At 38.7% G+C, this 19,129-nt stretch overlaps 1 protein-coding gene across 13 annotated transcripts in view; it reads left to right on the top strand.

Annotated features, from left to right (window-relative positions):
- dst (dystonin) overlaps nucleotides 1-19,129 on the top strand; it is a 255,373-nt gene that overhangs the window by 125,852 nt on the left and 110,392 nt on the right. For 12 of the 13 annotated variants that reach the window (XM_057848279.1, XM_057848273.1, XM_057848272.1 and 9 more), the window contains one exon: nucleotides 872-980. In XM_057848279.1, coding sequence (XP_057704262.1) covers nucleotides 872-980 — 109 coding nt within the window. Of the gene's footprint in view, nucleotides 1-871; nucleotides 981-1,490; nucleotides 10,770-10,842; nucleotides 11,008-12,428; nucleotides 12,645-12,829; nucleotides 12,974-15,603; nucleotides 15,841-19,129 lie in introns of all 13 variants that reach the window. The other variant, XM_057848283.1, reaches the window with a different exon arrangement.

Raw genomic sequence — 19,129 nt, 5'->3', positions numbered from 1 at the left:
ATTTCACCACGTTGCCGTTCTTCAGTGAAGACTCAGTAGACTAATACTGCATTTGAGGAAGGTGGAAAGTCGGAGTTATCCAACATCCGACCAGGAAAAATTTCATTAGAACCCCACTCTAACTGGAAGGCTCTAGTCGCGAAGTCGAAAAAAACAAAACAGTGCCCCCACCTTATGAACTGCTTCAATCTGACGTCACTCGACAAAATGGCACTGCCCATCAAAAAAGCAGACCGTCAATATTTAAACTAAAGAAAGCAGTTTACAGTGTGTGCCATTTACCTAAGCCGTTGTTTTTTTCTCCACTGTTTAATCGCTTACGAGAAGGCACGTTTGCTAGAGGTCAAAATGTCTTTTCATGGCCAAAAAAAAAAAAAAAAAATGTAACAGTCAGCCATCTTGCTGTTTACATTCACTTGGAACGCTTTAAGATCGCAACTGGTATCATCCGAGTGGACTTGCCACGTTCCTTGAATGCAGCATGAGCACGAGTGGCCAAAGCACTCCCCTCTATTTTGGTTGATTACGTATCTAAAAGAATAGTACTGCAGAATAAAATGAATTTCGGCAGTTTGGTGTGACATTATTTTGGTCCTATGGATATTTAGAACAAATATCTGCATTTTGAATTTATTTGACTATGTTAGATCTGTTAATATTGTTTTATTTATTGACATGCTAAGATGGGAACATTGATTCGCGCTAGCTTAGCCACTCCGGAGCCCTGAAACTAACAAATAACTGACAAACTGCATGGAATTTGTTGAAATTAACACCACCGACTAATTAAACCCCCACTAACTCTAAGACCAAGCCTAATGTCAAAAAATCTGAACATCCATTTTAAGAGGCTATTTTTTCTTACTTTCAGAATGTCAGAGGAGGAGAGAGAAAAAGTCCAGGAACAATTGGAGAACCTCAACAAGGCTTACAATGACCTGTCCCAGCATTGTTTGAATAAGCCTGCACTTGAAAAGGAGGTTGGAAGTTCCACTTTTTCTTCTTTTCACTTGAATGCTTTTGTATTGTGTTATGGCCTCAAACAAGTGTTGTCTGAGGGTTGATTGCATGATAAAAAATATTTCCTTCTTTGCAGCTGTTGTTTGCTCTTCATACAGACACCAGTGTTTTCAACTGAAAAACTACATTATGTTATTTGCAACCAGATTATTGGAGTATGCTGTAAACATGCTTTTGCAATTTTTCGGTCTATGTGCTGATATTTAAATGGCTAACAGGGTTGATGCATCAAAATGTTCACTATGTGATGTGACTAACATACACTTTTCACAAGAAGTTAAAGCATGATTGCATTCACTATCTGCTGACAACCAAAAACTTTCTTGCTGCAACGCTGATGCAGTGTTGAACTCGTGCACGTGATCTTTAACACATTGGTCTGCTGGTGAGTACACACTTGCCTTGATTCTGAATACTTAAAGTGCCGTAAGGAACAATTTAACAATAAATGTTTTTCTTTTTCTTTATAGGATATGAAATCTATCATTGGCAATGGCTGTATTTGGACCCAAGCATTTGACGGCCTGAGTCATGACAAAATAAGCCTTCTCCTTCCGACTTCAGACCTGTCTGAGCCTGAGTCTCATCTTATTTGGGATGATGTTCTCAAACAACATGCTCCTCACAAATCTACAACTGGAAATCAGTTACTGGAGTATAACCTGGAGAGCAAGTGCATAGACGGTTCACATGTGACCTCTGTATCCATCTGCGATGTAGCAACAGCAGTAAGGGAAGCCTCCATGTTGGAAGACCTTGTTGTGAAAATAATAGAGTTCAACCAAGTCAGTGATGGACTGAATGTGGTCTATTCAGGAGATACAGTGACCCTAGAGATGGCATTTCAGGAAGGGTTGATTCCTGCTTCTGTTTATCTTAAAATTCTTCAACGACAAAAGACTTGCCAGAAAATGATGCATGACCCTTCTATTGCAAATGAGTCCCATTTAGAAGACATGCAGGTTAATAGACTGATTTTGAAATGCGTACGCAGCAATAGATCGCAGACAGATAGGATTGTTCACACCTTGACATCTGTCTGTGATCGGGACAGAATAGCAAATCTCAATCCCAATGAGGTGAATGTCGCTGACCAAGCAACGGAGGATTTAAATTCAACCCAAGAAGCTTATTTGTCCACTGGGAACAGTGGCGAAAGAATAACGGTGGATGCTATGGTTCAGTGTGATTTAATGAGCTTTAGTAGTACACTAATTGTACTTGGGACCAGGCATCAGTTCATTGGCCTTGTGTTGCCTAGGCCGAAAGAATCCCAATTTTGTGCCACATCATCAAAGTCCTATGAGAAATCCATCAGTGATGTACTTGACAGCAGTCCGTTTAGCAAACGTGGGGAAATTTCAGCTTTTTACATTCCAGAAAATACTGAGGTTATGGACGTCAATTCTGCTGTACAAAATGGCTACATTGATGTCTACATGGCATATGTCTTAAAATCCATCGAAATCCCTGAAAAGGTTCTCAATGTTGATTGCCTTAATGAAAGGTTTTCATCGTGGCTCATGTGTAGAAAACTGAGAATTAATGGACGTTGCCATGCCGAAGATCTTTTTACTTCTTCGGAGACAAAGCAGCTCTTTGTATCTTATTTAATGCTCAACAGTTACATCGACTTAAAGTCTCAGCACAGGGTTTTAATACTTGACAAGAAGTTAACTAAGATGGTACAGTTTTTTCTTGAAGATTCAGTATTTTTGGAAAATCTACAACACAGTATGGAGCCTTGGGCTGTGAATGTTTCAGAGCAAAGTGACCTAGATGTACCCTCCATAAGTGAGAACTCAGATGTGAAAGACGCAAACACAAGCAATGAAAGGTTTGATGATAGTTTATATATTGAGGATCCAGATGATGCTTATGATAGTTGCACCAGTCCTACTTCCCAAGAGATTCCTGTGTTACCTGCTTTTGTGAATAAACAAAATGCCAACTCACCACGTGGGTGTTCAGATAATAGCACCCTTCAACATGTGACACAATCTATTGTGGAGTCATCGTGCAGTGGGTCGGGGATAATCAATAATATTTCACATGAGAATGTGTTGAAAGACAGATCACATGACAATGATGCTGTACAGTTGGAAGAAAATAAATTTAAAGAAAAGGACATTGTGGATGACACATTTTTGTATGGCGTAAAAGAGATGACTGAAGAGACCGTTTTAAAGTTGTTTGCTAACCAAATTGAAAAAGAGGAGGACACCATGTTTCCAGAGAGAAAGTGCAGCCAGCCCCCAGCTGATGACAAACATAACTCTAATTATTCAAAGGAAGCCCAAAAAACACATGATCTTTCCAACAGGAAGTCTGCTTCACAACTAAACAATGAAAATAGACTATTAGTTGTAGAGGAAGAGGAGGAATTTGCTCCAATGTGTCTTCTTCACTTGGATAACTTTACTCCACCAGCTGATGTCACCAGCTCAACTAATGGGATCAACATCTCATCGGATTACAAGCAAGGTGACAACAATGAAACTGCTCAATTTGGCCACTCAGGTCTTCTCATTCCATGCAGCAATATTGCACTAGAGAGTCACAGTTTGTCTTCCACTGTCGGTCATCATAAGTTTTGTTACACCTTGGACGAATCATCACGTTTTGTGGCCCCTTCTGCTGAAGGTGTTCTGGATGAAGTGGGATCATCATTATGTGTTGAAGGAGTCAAAGGTTTTGATGCACAAGGTAACCCTGTCCATAATGAAGATAGCAACAAATTCCAGCAAGTTTTGCTTCCTTCAGAGAGTGGTTATAATTTAAAATCTAAATTCAGCAACTCTTTGCTTTGTGGAGACGTTCCACAAATATTCAACTCATCATCTCCTACATCTATTGTGGTTGATGAATCTATACCAACAAATCATTATAACCATGAAAGCTGTGAAATAGATGCCAAAAATTGCTCGCCAGCAGCATCTGCCAATTTTCATCTGGATCAAACACCGATTGGTTCGAGGTGCAGTCTAGTTCCCGCAAAAGAAACAAGTGATAATAAGGAGAACTCTTGCATATCAAGAGAGATGCAGCCAGGAGAGACATATCAGCAGGATGTAACAATGGTTGAATCAGTTTCAAGCCCAACCACTTTACCAAACGCCACCGAAAATTCTTATATCAAAGTGAAAGGCCATGCCGTTTCAGAAAAAAATGGAATGGATGTAGATGGACATACTCAAGTCATTCCTGATTTCCTGTCACTCAACACTGCTCCATCATTGATTTCAAACTCTATATTGCCAAATGTTAAACACAACAAAGAAGGGATGACTGAAGCTTTTATTGGGAATGAGAGTGAAAGAGCTTCTGATACAAGTCAGTCTCCGCTATCATTGGACAACTGTTTATCTACTGAGTGTGACACTACATGTCTGCTCGTAGAGTCTGAAATTATTAATTCAGTCAGGAAAGATGTACCCAGTATGAACGAAAATGAGACAGAAATTCATGAAAAACAATCTAGCAATCTAAAACTCCACGATCAAGAGGTGTATGATACTCCACCGAGAAAAGAGAAAAATGAGTCATTTGCCACAACTGGAAAACGTCAAGCTAAATGTGATGCGCTTACCAGAGAGGTTCTGATTTCTGATTCCCCAGGTACAAACAATGAAAAGAAAATTAATAAAGATTTGGAGTCATCCGAAGTCGTAACTGGAAATATTCAAGAGGAGTCTTCTATCCAAAGTAGAGATGAAAAGAAAGTTTATGCTTCAAAGGACGCTGTTCAAGTGAAGTCTGATAACCCAAATCTAAGAGATGAAGACGGGTATGATGCCACACCTTCAAAAGATGAAGAGAACTCCTTTCCTCCAAATGGAAAAGGTGAGGTGTATTGTGGCACTGTGCCTAGAGTTGATGAAAAAGAATATAATGTTTCAAGTGGAAAAGTTGAGAAGTTCAGTGCTTCAACTGTAGCAGATGAAGACTGGTCTGATGCCCTAACTAGAACTCTCTCACGGGAGGCTTATATTCCAAGCAGAGATGAAGTGAACATATCTGTTCTAACTGGAAATATTGAAGTGGAGTCAGACAACCTAAAAGGAAGAGATGAACAGAAGTATAATGCTGCACCCCTAAAAGATGAGAACTCTTTTTCTGCAAATGGACATAATAGAAATTATTCTGTTGGCACAACTACAGATGAAGAAGAGTGGTCTTGCACCCCACTTCCAATACAGGAGGACACTGATGCTCTAAAAGTAGAAGTTGAAGGGGGTACTGGTTTTCAAACTAAAAAAGAAAAGGGACATATTGATCGATATAGAAAAGATGACAATAAATCTTCGGAATCATTTAAAAAAGACGAAAATGGGTCTTATTTCTTCACTCAAAACATGAACGAGGAATACTCTACACAAACTATAAATGTTATAGAAGACTCCAGTGCTCCTCTTAAAAAAGATGAGGATGAGTCTCACAACAAAATTGAAAAAGTCGAAGATTTACCTGACATACCAACAAAAAGGGATAAAAACTATTGTGATGCCACACCTGTAAAGGATGAAGAAAGATCTGGTAGCTTAGCTAGCAATGTGGCTTTGGAGTTTATCAATTTATTTGAGAAACATGCATGTTTGGACACAACTGAAACAGTCCACCAAGTGGGAAACGCTCATGAAATTAATAAAATCCAGCCATGTTCTCTAACGGGAAAAGATAATGTGATTGATCAGTATGATTCACAACTTGAAAAAGAGGTTTTCATTTCTACAGTTGGAGGAAAGGAGGATTTGTCTAATGCTACAACTGGAAAGGATGCGACACACAGGCTCAGTATCCCAGCTATAACTGTTGAAAATCACCTCAACAGCCCACAAGAAAAAGATGAAATAAGATCTCATACCTCACACATTACAAATGAATATTCATCAAATGACCCAACCAGGTCAGATGTAAACAACTCTCATGACCCATGTAGAAAAGATGGAGACAACTCTTTCGATTCAGTTAGAACACCAGGATTTGGGTCTGAATTTCTAACTACAACTGAGAAAGATGAGTCATGTGTCTCAAATATAAAAAAGGAAATTTGCTCTAGTGCTCGAACTTTACACGATGGCGGGTGCTCTGTTGCCCCACCTAGCAAAGAGGAAGAGAGCTTCGATCCCTTGCTTGGAGAAGAGTCTAATGATCCAACTGGAAAGACAAAATGGGGAAAAGAGTGTGATCTCCAAACTAGACGTGAAGACTCAACTGCCCCATCTTCAAATGAAATTGATGAGGAGTTTGATGCCCAACCTATAAAATATGAACTTCACTTGGCCTCGATGACAAAAGATGAAGAGGGATTTAATGACAAAAATATAAACTTTAAAATGTCTAACTGTCAGACTGGAACAGATGATTTTGATACGGAAACCAGAAAAGAAAATCATACCAACGCTTCAGCAAGAAATGTTCATGAAAAGTCAGACCCCACAATGAAAAAAGTTATAGATGATTCTGATTCTCCATTAGGAAGTGACATAAAACTGTCTAATGCCTTACTGATGAAAGATGAATATGAGTCATATGATGCCCCACCTCGAAAAGATGAAGAAAATGATGTTGCTTTGACCAGCAAATTTGAAATCGGATCTAATGACTTAACCTTAGTTGAAAATGAAGTGAAGTCTGTTCTCTCAACTTCATATGACAAAAGTGAATCTCCTGCACAATTTAGAAAACTAAAAGACTCAGTTGCTCCAATCAGACTAGATGAGAAGTCTGATATCCAACCTGTATCATATAAAGAACAACCTCAAGCCACAACCGAAAATGCTGAAGAGGGGTCTCATTCTTTAACTGGAAACATTTTCAATGAGTCATATCCTCCAACTCACAGAGAATATGACTCTGATTTACCACCTTCAAAAGACGATAAGGATTCTCCAGCTCAAACCAGAACACTGAAAGAGGATTCTCATGAAGCTGGTCCTGATAAGTCACATACAAAAGATCAAAAGAACTACTTTATGGTAACTGGAAAAGATCAGGAGTTAGATGCCCAACCTGAAAAGGCCAGTGATCCCTCGCATCTAAAAGATGAAGCAGAATATCATGACGCAACTAAAAGAGTTCAAGAGAGTGAAAACCTAACCGCAAAGGATGAATTGCTGTCTCATACCTCACTTAGAAAATATAACAACGATTACGATGATAAAATGAAAAAGGATGAAGTAGAGAATGATGCCCCAGCTGGAATGGGTAAAAAGTGGGGTGATATGTCAATTTTAAAAGATGAACAAAAGTCTGAAATAACATCTATTAACATTGAAGAGCAGTCCAGTTCCCTGTCCAGAAGAAATGACCAAGAATCTGAAAAAGCGGAAGAAAGCTCAGTTTCCCCACGTAGAAAGGATTTAGATAATTCATTTGATCCACAAGAAGAAGAAAAAGAGAAGTCAGTTTTAACAATTAAGACACCTGAAAAATATGAAAGAGTCTCTGATGCCCCATTTCTAAAAGATGTAGTTGAGTATTCTAACACAACTCCAACAGTTCAAGAGTGTGACACCCTAACTATAGGCAGTGAATACTCGTCTACATTAAAAAAAGACTCTTATGCTCAAACTAATAAGGATGGACAAGACTCTGATCCCCGAACAGAAATAGATGAAAAGAATTCAAATATCTCACTATCAAAAAATGGAGAGGGCCCTGAAATTCCAGCTGGCTGTACTCAAGATTCCAGTACCCCGACAAGAATAAATAAACAAGATACTGAAAAAGATGACAGCGGTTATGCCCCATCTGACACAACTGAAAAGCTTCAAGGGTCTGATTCTTCAACAGCCCAAAATGAAGACTGGTCTCATATCACATTAAGAAAAGACTCTGGAAACAAAAGTAGAACAGAGGAAGATGAGCCTGATGCCCTAACTGGAAGAAATGAAAAGTGTTTAGATGTCTCAGAAAGGCTTCATATGCCTTCTTTATGTATTAATGTAGAGACCAATACACCAACTCAGAGAAATGAACAAAAGTCTGAAAGACACAAAGACAGTTCTGGAATTCCAGCCGGAAGTGTTGACGAGTCCAGTACGCAAACTACAATAAATGAACAAGAAACTGGAAAAGATGACAGCGCTTATGCTCCATCTGGAAACATTCACCAAAATCATTCTACTCTATGCGAGGAAGGTAAAGAGGGTGATGTACTTATAAATTATGAGAATGGGTCTCATTCTTCACTTCTACAAGCTAAAGCACTGTCCCCTGACACAACTGAAAAGGTTCAAGAGTCTGATACCCCAATTGCCCAAAATGAAGACTGGTCTCACATCACATTAAGAACAGACTCTGGAAACCAAAATAGAATAGAGGAAGATGAGTTTGATGCCCCAACTGGAATACATGGAAAGAGTTTAGATGTCTCGGAAAGGCCTGATTTAAGTGTTGAAGTAGAGACCAGTACCCTTGCTAGTAGAAATGAACAAGAGTCTGACAGACACAAGGACAGCTCTATATTTTCAGCTGGAAGTGTTGACGAGCCCAGTACCCCAACTACAATAAATGAACAAGATACTGGAAGAGATAACAGTGCTTATGCACCAACTGGAAACAATCCACAAACATATTCTACTCTTTGTGAGCAAGGTGAGGAGGGTAATGTTCTATTTGAAAATGATGAAACGGGGTCTCATTCTTTACTTCTACAAGCTAAAGCACTGTCCCCTGACACAACTGAAAAGGTTCAAGAGTCTGATATCCCAACTGCCCAAAATGAAGAATGGTCTCACATCACATTAAGAACAGACTCTGAAAACCAAAGTAGAATAGAGGAAGACGAGTCTGATGCCCCAACTGGAATAAATGGAAAGGGTTTAGATGTCTCACAAAGGCCTGATTTAAGTGTTGAAGTAGAAACCATTACCCCAGCTAAGAGAAATGAGCAAGAGTCTGACAGACACAAAGACAGCTCTATATTTTCAGCTGGAAGTGTTGAAGACCCCAGTACCCCAACTACAATAAATGAAAAACATACCGGAATATCTGGAAATGATCCACAAACATATTCTACTCTATGTGAGGAAGGTAAAGAGGGTGAGGTACTACTTGTAAATTATGAAAAGGAATCTCATTCCTTACTTCTACAAGCTGAAGCACTGCCCCCTGACACAACTGAAAAGGTTCAAGAGTCTGATACCCCAACTGCCCAAAATGAGGGCTGTTCTTCTATTACATTAAGAATGGACTCTGAAAACCAAAGTAGAAAAGAGGAAGATGAGTCTAAGGCCCCACCTGTTATAAATGGAAAGGATTCAGATGTCTCAGAAAGGCTTTATATGCCTGCCCTAGGTGTTGAAGTAGAGACCAGTACCCCAGCTAGAAGAAATGAAAAAGAGTCTGAAAGACACAAAGACAGCTCTTTAATTCCAGCTGAAAGGTTTGAAGAACCCAGTATCCCACCTACAATAAATGAAAAAGATACCAGACAAGATGACAGCTCTTTTACAGCATCTGAAAATGATCAACAAAAATATTTTACCCCATTCAATGAAGGTAAAGAGGATAATATTCTGCCTGTAAAATATGAAAAGGGGTCCCATTCTTCACTTCTACAAGCTAAAGAGTTGTCCCCTGACACAACTGAAAAGGGCCAAGAGTCTGAGACCCAAACTTCCCAAAATATCACATTAACAAAAGACCTTGATTGCCAAGGTAGGAAACAGGAAGAGTCTGATGCCCCAACTGTCTCAGAAGGGTCTGATATGCCAGTTTTAAGTGTTGAAGTAGGGACCACAAACCCAGGTAGAAGAATGGAAAAAGAGTCTGAAAGAGACAAAGATGGCTTTGATATCCTGACTGAAAACATTGAACAAGGGTTTCATATTCCAATTGGAAGTAATGAAGAAGACTCTCATTCCGCAACTAGATTGAGCGAAAAGCTTTCTGAACAGGGGTCTAATTCTTCACTCATGAAGGTTGAAGAAGTTTGCAATGCCCTAACGAAAATAGTTGTTGAGAGGTGTAAAGAAGATCACAATAACTCTGCTGCGTCACCAGGAATATTTAAAAATGACTCTTATGCACGGCTTGAAAAGTACGATCAGGGGTCTGATGCAACCGTAATAAATTATGAAGAGGAGCTGAATATCCTACCTGGAAGAGATGAAGACCCTGCCTTACCTTTAAATGACAAAGTGTTGTCTAATGCCTCACCAATGAAGTTTGACGAGGTTTGCAATGATCTAACTGGAAAAGTTGATGAGAAGTCTGGAAGAGATAACACTACTGCACTACTTGGAATAGATGAAAATGGCTCTCATGCACAACCTGAAACGTATACTCAAGGGTTTGATTCCTCAGTACTAAATGATGAAGAGGAGTTGAGTACCCTCACTGGAAGATATGAAAACTGTGTTTTAACTTTAAACAATGAAATGTCATCTGATGCACCACTTATGAAAGATGAGAAGTTTTCAACCAGGAATGGAAGGGAATCTCCTTGTAAAGATAATGCTTCCACACTACCTACAAAAGAAGAACAGAACTCAGATCATCCAAAAGAGGAAGGGGAGTCTGATGCTCCTGCTATCCAGTTGCAGATTATGCAGGTACTCAAAAGTGTTTCATCTGGCCAAAACCTCTCGATGCTCCAGGAAATGATGGCGAACCTTCAAACTAATTTAAGAAGCGAAACTTACTCTCTGGAATGCATCAAGGAAGAGAGGGCAGAAGATGAATTGCTGGCAGAAATGTCTTGTAAGCCTGCTACCAAAATTGTAGAGGAGATCAAGAATTCGGTAAATAACCCCCATCTTTTTACGAACGTACATTTTTAATATCTTTTTTTAAATTCCTACTTTTTTTCTTCAGATCTTCTCTACACAGGATTACCTAGAGTGCATTGGAAGACTCCAAGATCATGCGGATGTTTTAGATGATCTCAGAAAAGATCTTCTTATTGGGGACCCAACTGGCAATGGGGAACCAACTGGCAAAAGCATGGAAGAATTAAAGATGCAAATGGATGAAATTCAGGTTAGAAAGTTAATTTAATGACATACAGTGGTACCTCTACTTATGAACGTCTCTACATACGGAATTTTCAGGTTAAGACACATCTCAAGGGGGAAAATATTGCCTCTTGTTACGAAAGAAATGGTAAAAGTATGGGCTGCTACTCTCAGTTCCCAGAGTATGCGGAACATACATAGCTGCTCTGCCATTTGCTATTGCCTAGCATCTTCCTGGCATCCAATTGGCTAAGATGGACCTCTACTGTATGTGTTTGTGTGTATCCCAGCGTCCTCTAAATTCGCCTCTCGTGTTCCGACAGCTTTACATGAGTGTATTAACTATTATTCTTTATTCTAGGTTTTTCTTTACATTATGCACAACGCTGATTTTATGTTTATTGTGCAATAATCTAATTGTAATTTGCATTTGTTACATGTTTTGATGCATTTATAGGCATTGAGAAAGATTTATGTCTGAATTTTGGAGGGCTTGGAACCGATTAGGGCATTTACATGGAAAATGCGACGCTACTTATAGAATTTTCAGGTTACAAAACTACTACTAGAACCAATTGATTTGGTAAGTAGAGGTACCACTGTATCGGTTAAACCACAAAATTAGGTACACCTGCAAAGTATGATCCAATTACAAAAACTGAATGAGCATCTATTACTTTGCGTATGATACTAGTCTGTTCTGATTGATATGGCAAAGAAGGGGTTCATGTGGCTCGGTGGTCCACTCCAATCTGAAGATTGTGGATTGTTGAATTTACCGTATTTTTTAGACTATAAACCGCAAATTTTTTCCTTTATTTTGAATCCTGCAGTTTATAGTCCAGTGCGGCTTATCTGTTGTTTTATTTTGGTTAATAGGTCACACTTTATTTGACAGCGGCGTCATAAGACCGTCATATTTATGACAAAACACTATCATGGTCATTACTGAATGCTTATGACAGAAGTCATTAAGTGTCATCCGGCAAATTATATCACTAACTTCATTTATGTCGAGCTCGGATCTTTTACATCCATTCAAAAGTGAGATAACTTGCCGGACAACAATAAATGACATCTGTTATAAGCATTCATTAATGCTCATGACAGCGTCATGTCATAATTATGATTGTCTCATGACAGTCTTATGGCGCCACTGTCAAACAAAGTGTTACCTAATACCATAACTAGTAGTCAATGAAACAACTGGAACAGTAACTGAAGAAATAATTAGCAAAGTTTTGATTGTTATTTACATCTGTAGTGCTGCACTGCATGCAGGGAGGCATGTTGGACACATGTAAAGGCCATCATATGTGGTATGGCTTATGTATCTGATTTATTTTTTAAAAAATGCTGTTGTATTTAATGGTGTGGTTTATCATTGTACATGCAGTTTATTTCTTTATTTTTTTTTTTTGCAATATTTTTTTTTCTTCCACCCAGTCCGTGGAGTCACAAGTGTCATTACTGGCCAGTGTTCTGACTGAGGATATGGAAAAAGCCAAACAACTCTTAAATACTTGTGACGAGAATATTCCCACACAAATTAGTAAAGATCTGTCTTCGATATATGTGGAATTAGAACATAATTTTTCTACAATTTGCCAAGTGTGTGCAGAAAGGACAAAGTCGTTGTTTCAAGCAGTGGAAACAAGGAAGGTGCGTATTAAAACTGAAGTTTCTATTTCGTACCTGCTGACCGCCAGAGGGCGGTGCTGCAATCACTGCCCTCTGGTGGTCATATGGGATTCATAAAACCCCAGCTACACTCGTAACTTTTAATTTACACTGCGTGAACTTTTTTGTGACATAAGTGTTTTTAAATGTTGTCCATGTGATTTCAGGCACATTTGGAATCGATGTACCAGAAACATCTTGCTGATCTTGATGTGTTATCAGACCTTATCCAAAATGAGTTAAATATGAAAGATGCAGATTTCAACATGTGTGATGCTGAAGCACTGAAAAGATGCATACAAAAAATCAAGGTATTTTGATTCTAAAATACTATTAACATGGACCTTTTTTACATGTTGCAAGTGCCGTCAACATGACTCGAAAGCACAGATTTTAATCTCTCTCCCAGTTTTTATTTGGCACTGATTGACCATGGAAAACCGGAGATATGATCCTTTTAGTTTCATAATACAAAATATGTTTTCTCCATTAGAGGGTATTCATGCTTTTTGGACAAATAATGCTTAATTTCTGTACATTTTGGACTGAGCAAAGTTTGTGCAGATTTGGGAAGGCAAAGGAGGTGAAGACAAAAGCAAAAATATCAACATCAACAAATTTTGGTTGGCAACAGCTTGTGGCTCAGACTTCTACATGGCCCCGAAGTCTAGGAGGGCCACTATACAGCCAAGGCTGACATACTTGTTTTAGGAATCACAATTTGGGCAATGTTGGAGAGAATTATTTTACTCTCGACAGGATTCAATGTAGTTTTGTTGTTGTAGTTCTTTGGCTTAATGTGGTCATGTAATATGTTATAGTACAGTATAATATACAGTGCCTTGCAAAAGTATTCGGCCCCCTTGAACCTTGCAACCTTTCGCCACATTTCAGGCTTCAAACATAAAGATATGAAATTTTAATTTTTTGTCAAGAATCAACAACAAGTGGGACACAATCGTGAAGTGTAACAAAATTTATTGGATAATTTAAACTTTTTTAACAAATAAAAAACTGAAAAGTGGGGCGTGCAATATTATTTGGCCCCCTTGCGTTAATACTTTGTAGCGCCACCTTTTGCTCCAATTACAGCTGCAAGTCGCTTGGGGTATGTTTCTATCAGTTTTGCACATCGAGAGACTGACATTCTTGCCCATTCTTCCTTGCAAAACAGCTCGAGCTCAGTGAGGTTGGATGGAGAGTGTTTGTGAACAGCAGTCTTCAGCTCTTTCCACAGATTCTCGATTGGATTCAGGTCTGGACTTTGACTTGGCCATTCTAACACCTGGATACGTTTATTTTTTAACCATTCCATTGTAGATTTGGCTTTATGTTTTGGATCATTGTCCTGTTGGAAGATAAATCTCCGTCCCAGTGTCAGGTCTTGTGCAGATACCAACAGGTTTCCTTCCAGAATGTTCCTTTATTTGGCTGCATCCTTCTTCCCGTCAATTTTAACCATCTTCCCTGTCCCTGCTGAAGAAAAGCAGGCCCAAACCATGATGCTGCCACCACCATGTTTGACAGTGGGGATGGTGTGTTCAGGGTGATGAGCTGTGTTGCTTTTACGCCAAACATATCGTTTTGCATTGTGGCCAAAAAGTTCAATTTTGGTTTCATCTGACCAGAGCACCTTCTTCCACATGTTTGGTGTGTCTCCCAGGTGGCTTGTGGCAAACTTTAAACGAGACTTTTTATGGATATCTTTGAGAAATGGCTTTCTTCTTGCCACTCTTCCATAAAGGCCAGATTTGTGCAGTGTACGACTGATTGTTGTCCTATGGACAGACTCTCCCACCTCAGCTGTAGATCTCTGCAGTTCATCCAGAGTGATCATGGGCCTCTTGGCTGCATCTCTGATCAGTTTTCTCCTTGTTTGAGAAGAAAGTTTGGAAGGACCGCCGGGTCTTGGTAGATTTGCAGTGGTCTGATGCTCCTTCCATTTCAATATGATGGCTTGCACAGTGCTCCTTGAGATGTTTAAAGCTTAGGAAATCTTTTTGTATCCAAATCCGGCTTTAAACTTCTCCACAACAGTATCTCGGACCTGCCTGGTGTGTTCCTTGGTTTTCATAATGCTCTCTACACTTTAAACAGAACCCTGAGACTATCACAGAGCAGGTGCATTTGATTACACACAGGTGGATTCTATTTATCATCATCGGTCATTTAGGACAACATTGGATCATTCAGAGATCCTCACTGAACTTCTGGAGTGAGTTTGCTGCACTGAAAGTAAAGGAGCCGAATAATATTGCACGCCCCACTTTTCAGTTTTTTATTTGTTAAAAAAGTTTAAATTATCCAATAAATGTTGTTCCACTTCACGATTGTGTCCCACTTGTTGTTGATTCTTGACAAAAAAATTAAATTTCATATCTTTATGTTTGAAGTCTGAAATGTGGCGAAAGGTTGCAAGATTCAAGGGGGCCGAATACTTTTGCAAGGCACTGTAACTGTTCATATAGATAATTTTGTGCTGAGAAAAAAAATACCATTGTTAAAAAAAAAAAAAAAAAAACCCAAACATCTTAAGCAGTTACTCACAATGTTACTTATTACTTGAGTATTGTTTTCAACAAATACTTGTTTACTTGTACTTGACTACATTTTTTGGATGACTACTTTTACTTGAGTAATATTATTTTAAAATAATGCTACTCTGACTTGAGTAAAATTTTTGGCTACTCTACCCACCTCTGGCAGTAGCGTAATGTCTGGTGTGCCGTGGAAAATCATCCACTTTCACCTAATAATTAGGTGAACCTTCTCGTAAAAATGAAAGTGGATGATTTCCCACGGCAAATCAGTCACTACGCCACAGCACGCTGTGCGCGGTGACACAGCAATGTGCTCTGCGGCGGCCGGCACGATGGTTGAAAAACACTGACACAATGTAATGTAGTGTAGTAATATACTCTTTTGTTTTTTTCTTCTCCAGGACACTGAGAGTTCTCTGCATCAGGAAGTCAAACTTAAATTAGAGGATGTCACATTTGCTATCCAGATTTTTGTATCCGAGCATGCTCACTTGTTGAGCCCAGCTCAGAGCAGTTGCCTTCTTAAGTATCTCAGCAGCACTCAGAGAGCCTACAGGGACCAGACGGGCAAACTTTTAGCGCTGAGGTGTACCTTAGACGTCCTACTGGACACCAAGGAAAGGGAATACCAGGAGAAGGTCTGCCTGTGGATGTGTTGCACAATATCACAGATGATCTAACATTTGTCTTGGCATGGATCTATGTCAAATTGTTGTGGGTAATAGACACTTCACAACAGTGAAAGCACCAAGGGCGTAGGTTTGGACTCAAGGATTGTAGGGACAATATAACAGCATAACCTGCAGGTACACTTTTTGCCTGGGACGGGACATTAATAAGACCAAACAAATTGGGTGAATGGGGGTTAGGGCTGCACTTCTCACAAATATAAACCTAATTAATGGATAGGCTAAATGATCAATGACAAATCAATCTGTATTGACTTATACTAACTTTCATGTGTATTGGTTCAGGTGATACACCGTTCAATTAAAACCTTTATTTTCAAAAACTACTAAAGAAACATTATGAAAACTTTCATAAATACAATTACATAAATGTCTGGATTTTAGTAGCAAATTTTTATTTAAACTTTAAACTAAATTTCAACATTTGAACATAAATTATATTAACATACACACTTACATTTGTCTTTAGACCACTCAACATTGTCTAACTAGATAAATGAAATATAACTGCAAAAACTTCTTAATTAATCCAAATCTCTTTATATATTTTTCGCAATAGTAGTGCATTTGTTTCCAGTTATAAAAAAAAAAAAAAACACAAAATGGAATGAAAAATGGGACTGACATCCAACACACACACACAATAGACAAATAATAAAAAAAAAACAAAGAAAAAAAAAGAACCCAAATAAACCAAAAATAACCATAAAATTATTCCCTGTCACTGCCAGTGAGCTTCATGACCATTGCACATTGAGTTTTAGTAATGGTTTTGGATAATAAGTGTCAGTACAATAAATTAAAGAGATGCCAAATTGTAGAATGCCAAGGGCTTAAGAGGACTGACACACGTTTAAAAAAGGTCCCCAGGCACGTAGGAATCTCCCATTAGAATAATGGAGAGAGTATCTGATCTTTTCCATTTTCAAACATGTCATTAAGGTCGTCAGCCATTCGGTGTGTGTGTGGGAGGGAGGGGGTCCACCCACCTGAGGAGCACAGACCTATGGGCCAAAAACCTATGGGCAAAAACGTCTTAATCGGAATAACAAAAATAAAAATGGAGCCTTCCTTAAGGTAGAACCCTACTGCTTTTTTCCACAAGCACAGCCAAACTCAACAACAGCAAAAAAAAAAAAAAAAAAAGAAAGCTCCTTTGGGCTGTTTTTAGACCACATAAATAAAATATAAATGAAAATTGGGGAGTAGAGGCTAAACTTCGGTTCACTACATTTCTCACTGTTTAATTAACGTTAGCAGTTGAAAACACACACAGGGGAGATGATTTGTGTACAGTCTACCCCTTTCTATCCCTTAGCATACAGACTCCCCCACCTTCTTCCCCCTCTTTCCCTGGTCAACAGGCCCCCCACATGGTGTCAACCGGAAATACATTTATTTGACGATAGCAGCAACATATTAGTAGTTAGTATAGTTAGGCGTTCAATGTATTTCTTGTTGGTGTTTGTGATTCTTCTCTTTCTTCTCTTGTGTCTTTTCTTCTGTTCCCCCATAACCCCTTTCCTATTCGCTGTTTTGTCATAATAGATGAGGTATGTTGAATGATCACAAAGGGAGTATGTCAGACTCTGAATGTGAAACATTAAAACTGTTCAGACTATCCGGGCACTTAGACTTCCATTCTCCGTGTCAAACAGCTGAACAGGACAGGTTAAAAAAAAAAAAAAAAAGGAAAACACACAAACACACACAGGAATACACATCTTTCTAAGCAGCTTCCTACTCGAGTTTTTCTAGGTTAGCAAATTCACACAGTCTAATGTTATGCTAACTCTGATGCAGGTCGGACTTTCAGTAGCAAAATTATTTGTGTGTTCCCCACCTCCACAACATTGACGTCTTTTTACTAGGGCTGTCAAAATTATCGCGTTAACGGGCGGTATTTTTTAAAAAATTAATCACGTTAAAATATTTGACGCAATTAACGCACATGCCCCGCTCAAACATTAAAATGACAGCACAGTGAAATGTGTGCTTGTGTTTTCGGAGTTTTGTTGTCTTCTGCTGGCGCTTGGGTGCAACTGATTTTATAGGCTTCAGCACCCATGAGCATTGTGTAAGTAATTATTGGAATCAACAATGGCGGGCTACTAGTTTATTTTCTGATTGAAATTTTTACACATTTTATTAAAACGAAAACATTAAGAGGGGTTTTAAGATAAAATTTCTGTAACTTGTACTAACATTTATCTTTTAAGAACTACAAGTCTTTCTATCCATGGATCGCTTTAACAGAATGTTAATAATGGTAATGTCATCTTGTTGATTTATTGTTAAAATAAACAAATACAGTACTTATGTACCGTATGTTGAATGTATATATCCATCTTTCCATTCCAACAATAATTTACAGAAAAGTATGGCATATTTTATAGATGGTTTGAATTGTGATGAATTGTGATTAATTACGATTAATTAATTTTTAAGCTGTAATTAACTCGATTAAAAATTTTAATCGTTTGACACCCCTACTTTTTACATTACTTACAGTAGCTGCTCCTGGCGGGCGAAAAAGAAAATTTCTAATATCCCTCCTCTTCGAAGGGGATGGAGGACAACATGTGTGTGTGCAGGAGATGGCAAGTCATCAGCCAATCAAACGTGTGCTTGGGGGGGGGGGGGGGGATTGGAACGGCACGTTCAGCAAGTGAAGAGGGATAATTGTAAGTCGGAGCATGATGAAGATAATTCACTTAAAAATGTCAGGGTCAGTTCTATTCTTACAACATATAACATATCGGAAGACAAACTAAATTACCTATATAAGTGAACTGATTATATCATGCAAATATGGTTGCTTAAAAGTTGCTGGGGACAATTTGAGCATCCTGAAAAGTTGGTTATGTCCCTACCATGCCTATGCAAACTGACGCCCTTGGAAAGCACCAAAGCATTTTATTTTTATGTAGCATTTGTTTATTTAGGAATGTAATTGTTTTGATGAGTGCACCATTTCTAATAAGTGCGTAATTGCATGCCGTGGTGCTTGATTGGTTATTTAAACTAACCTCTGCACTGATTGATTGTTTTACACAGGTCTCCGGGGACTCTTGTGCAATTAACATCGGAAGCAATGCGCTGCTGAAAGTCTTCATACAGTGATCTAATACATTGACTCATTCTGTTTAATGTTTTGCCACACTCGTTTTTATCTCAAGTACAACTCAATGACCGACTAGCATGTTTACAGCATACCGAATTTCACGTTTAATGAGAT

Source organism: Corythoichthys intestinalis, chromosome 10 (assembly GCF_030265065.1).
Source record: "Corythoichthys intestinalis isolate RoL2023-P3 chromosome 10, ASM3026506v1, whole genome shotgun sequence".
Classification (NCBI taxonomy): domain Eukaryota; kingdom Metazoa; phylum Chordata; class Actinopteri; order Syngnathiformes; family Syngnathidae; genus Corythoichthys; species Corythoichthys intestinalis.
Note: the sequence above shows the minus strand (reverse complement) of the source record. Positions and strands in the feature narration are given on the sequence as shown.